At 39.6% G+C, this 3,815-nt stretch overlaps 1 protein-coding gene across 1 annotated transcript in view; it reads left to right on the forward strand.

Moving 5' to 3' along the window:
• Window positions 1-3,038: 3,038 nt before the first annotated feature.
• Window positions 3,039-3,815, forward strand: part of SARC_09824 (hypothetical protein) — a gene marked incomplete at both ends in the record, with an annotated part of 1,625 nt that continues 848 nt past the window's right edge. The window contains one exon of the mRNA XM_014296155.1: window positions 3,039-3,363. Coding sequence (XP_014151630.1) covers window positions 3,039-3,363 — 325 coding nt within the window. The remainder of the gene's footprint in view (window positions 3,364-3,815) is intronic.

The following is a 3,815-nucleotide window of genomic DNA, read 5'->3' on the forward strand; positions in this document are numbered from 1 at the left end:
CGTCGTATGACTTCCCAGTGAATCCCTTTGCAGCACATGTGATCTGCTGATTATAAGCTCTGGCGTTAACTGCGACAGCAACGGCTGCGATGGTGAAGATGGTAGTGAATTTCATATTGTCTATAATTTTGCCTTATTGTTGATTTTTCTGTTGTTGCTTCTGGATGAACTGATCTACAATATCCAGGCTTTTATACTGCTAATCATCGTCCCTGAGTCGAAGTTGGTGTCGTCAATTTCCTGCGCATGTATTTTGGACAGAAATGGATGAGATTCGTCGTTAACTGGCTTACAAAGGAGATCTTCGTTGCAAATGTACGGACCATTGTTGGGAATTGTACACACACACGTTTTGGTTCTTCTTTCATTGCCTGAGGCTGTGAGCTCTGAGGGAATGAAGCTCCGTTTGTATTTTTATTATTATTAGACAATTAATGTAACATAACAAATCTAAAAACAAAGATGAAAGAAGACCCCGGTGTGTATTTAACAGCGTGAAAAGTTCAAATCTCAGGCCAAAGAATATAAATAAAAGACTAAGTACACGGGTATCAATATGCGTTGACGCCTAGACAGTTGACGGGGGATGAGTGATGTAGTCACTGATGACTGACACTGGTGGGGACTGGGGTATTTATTTATTTACAAAAATATTTTCTATTTTAGTACCGGCCCGTGGGCGGTATTAAGTGGGGTCAGGGCCCACAGGCCACAGGGGTGAGCCTATGAGCCTGTGAGATATTTATTTACATATATTAAGATTTTTATTTATTTTAAATATTGGGGTGAGGCCCGTGAGGGGGGTTTGCTTTTTTTTTTCTATTTGTAAAAAAAAATATTATTGTTTTTTGTTTTTGTTTCGTTTGTCTGTTTTTTTAACACAAAAAAAAACAAAACAAAAACAAAAAACAAAACAAAACAAAACGAAACAAAACAAAACAAAACAAAACAGAAAATAATATTTATATATTTATATAAATATTATTTAGGCGTCGCCACTCGCCATAGTCTAGCACCACACTCTGGGCCCACACTCACAGCAAGAGCCCGCGCCTAACCTCTTTAATAAGTAAGGCAATGTAGATATAGAAGTATAACGTTTTACTTTTACTTATTGATTTATAAACGTTGGTACGTTTACTGTATATAATTTGGCCTGAAATAATTTGATTTTTCGACTTGACTAGATGCACCTTTTCACAATGTTTGGGACCTGAATCACTCACCCGCCCAATCGTTGACGACCGTCGGTTGTCACTTTTCAGACTGTTCAGTACAAGTCTAGACTCTAGGTTCTAGAGTCTAGATTCTAGAACTTTGCAAATTGCAATTGAACCGTCATCGTCATACATACGTACTTTCACTATTATGTAGCTATAATAGTCAGGGTAGCGTCTAAGCCACACCCCTTCAAGCTTGCGACCTTGAGTACAATACGTAGTACATTCTAGATGCTCCCTCGTCGAAGATATACATGTAAAAATTTCCCGAGAATGGTTTATAAATTTACAATCCAACAAGGAAGCAAGAAACCCATTGAATTTATTGTACTTCAACCCAATACCAAAGCTCACATGCAGAGTCTAAAAGCGGACTCTGTTATGTTAAAGTTCTCCCAGTGTATGGACTCGGTTACCTCGATGAATATTGCTCAGTAGCCAACGATTGGCTTGCCATGCGACGCAGGACACATTGAAGGTGACCGACTGAATACTTTAATGGACTGCGACGTCCGCGTTGATTCTTTGTTAATATTTTGAATCACCTGATCCATTGAAATTTGTCGCTGTTCAACACTTTTGTAGCACTATCGCGAAGTCAGCTATCGCTTTTTGCAACACATCACAATATTCATTCACCCTAGACAAATCAGCACAAATCTGCTTATGCCTGGATCGCTGACAGTACGAAATAATCGCAGCTGTCATAATCGCAAATGCAACGAAAGTTAATACTTTCATAACCAGAAGCATCTGTCCTGAGCTCAGTTTAATGTCTATCATGGACTATGGTACGTGAATGTATTGAATATATTTGTAACGGTTTATTTCATCGATTTGCTTCCTTTAAGTCAGACACATGTGACGACTAACGACACGCAGCAACATGTCAGTATCATACTCGTAACAAATTAGAAACATATTACTCAACAGGCATTGATGCAGCAATCCTGGCCTCCATTTCAGCATCGGAAATCACAATTAGAAATTCAAACGTTCAACTTCTACGCTATGTGTAAAAATGCATGAACACCAAATCACAGATGTAATATCCGTTTTAAAAATTCAATATTTTTTTTAGTCCAGTACTAGGTCTAAGAAACAGGGCCGAATGATCGTCTAAAAATAAATTATTCTGTGTCCCTACACCAATAGAAACGTTTTAAAAAAAAGTGTGAAAAGAAGTGCCCCAGTCCAGAAATGGGGCACCTGAGAGTGCCCCGGGGGCATTTTGCTCTGTTTTTTTGTGCGTCTGTACTGTTGACAGGATTTGACCCCTACCGGGGGCTCTCGCTCGCGGTATTTTGTATATACAATACAAGGTACAAAATACAAATTTTCCAGGTTTTCAAAGTTCCTATTATCTAATCCTATTAATCGACAGGATAATTTTAATATTGTTTTTTCAAAAATATGTTTCGACGCGAGTCTCTCACCCTTGTCCTCTTGAATGGCGCTTCGCGCCGGTAGGGGGAAATTCTTCCGAGCCTTTACTCAATGGTTAAATAAGTATATTTTAAGAAAATTTATCTGAGTACCTCTGCTCCTTAACATAAATTTTAAGAAAACAAGTCTGAGTACCTCTTCATCTTTTTCAATACCATTTATTTTAAGAAATTTCGTCTGAGTTCCTCTACTCCTTTTTCAATAGAATTGTTTTAAGAAAGTTTGTGAGTCCCTGCACTGAAAAAAAAATAAGGTAAATCGGAATTTGGATACTTTTTAAGGCAAAAAGGCGTTTGGACACGAACAATGGGGGGTTTTTTTATATAACCAAAATGAAGTTACTCCCTTCAAAAAAACGACGACGACATTGACATGCCAATGCCTCTTAACGACACTTTGGAATATAGACTGCTCGAGGAGATGCTGACACAATGCAGGATGCCGTTTGCTATCAAGCCTAGATTCTTATTGCATTTGGTTCCAATTGCTCCGCACAGAGATACTCACGAAGACACTTGCCTGATCAATTGGGACCCGACGAAAGAACCAAAGTACTTTATCGAAGAACAAGACAGCGCGCATATGGCTAATGACGCTCTTAATAGGGCAAATGCTACCATGGTCTCACTGTATTCTAAACCGATGCTCAGCCCTGTTACGCCTGCATTTGTAGCGCTAGTGAAAAAGAAAAAGTTGTGTCTGTGATGCGTAATGATCTTTTGCATCCTAGCAGGAATGAATAGCAATAAATAAACTGATCAGCCCTTTACTATTTTTTACCATACATAATACTAAAGTAACCACTACAGTAATCATCTATTGTACTATACATGGTCTGTATGCTCCTCTCCGTAATGCGCGGGATGTGATGCACATTTCTAATGTGCAGAGTCGAAAAGGGCGTATTCAGGTAGAGAAGGAGGGGGTTGTGCATATTGTGCGTATCGCTTTTAGGGTTTTAGGCTGTGAGTATTCAGGTACGACGAATCCAAGGTCTGCTGTGAGTATTCAGGACGACGAATCCAAGGTCTGCTGTGAGTATTCAGCCAACTGTGGAGATCTATCCAAATGTACGGAGAGCTTCTGTAGTGGCTCTGGCCAGGCTGATCAGCCTGCTCACTCTGACAAGTCTGGTCGCTCTGGCCGCGC

The sequence above is a fragment of the Sphaeroforma arctica genome (assembly GCF_001186125.1).
Source record: "Sphaeroforma arctica JP610 unplaced genomic scaffold supercont1.1054, whole genome shotgun sequence".
NCBI lineage: Eukaryota > Ichthyosporea > Ichthyophonida > Sphaeroforma > Sphaeroforma arctica.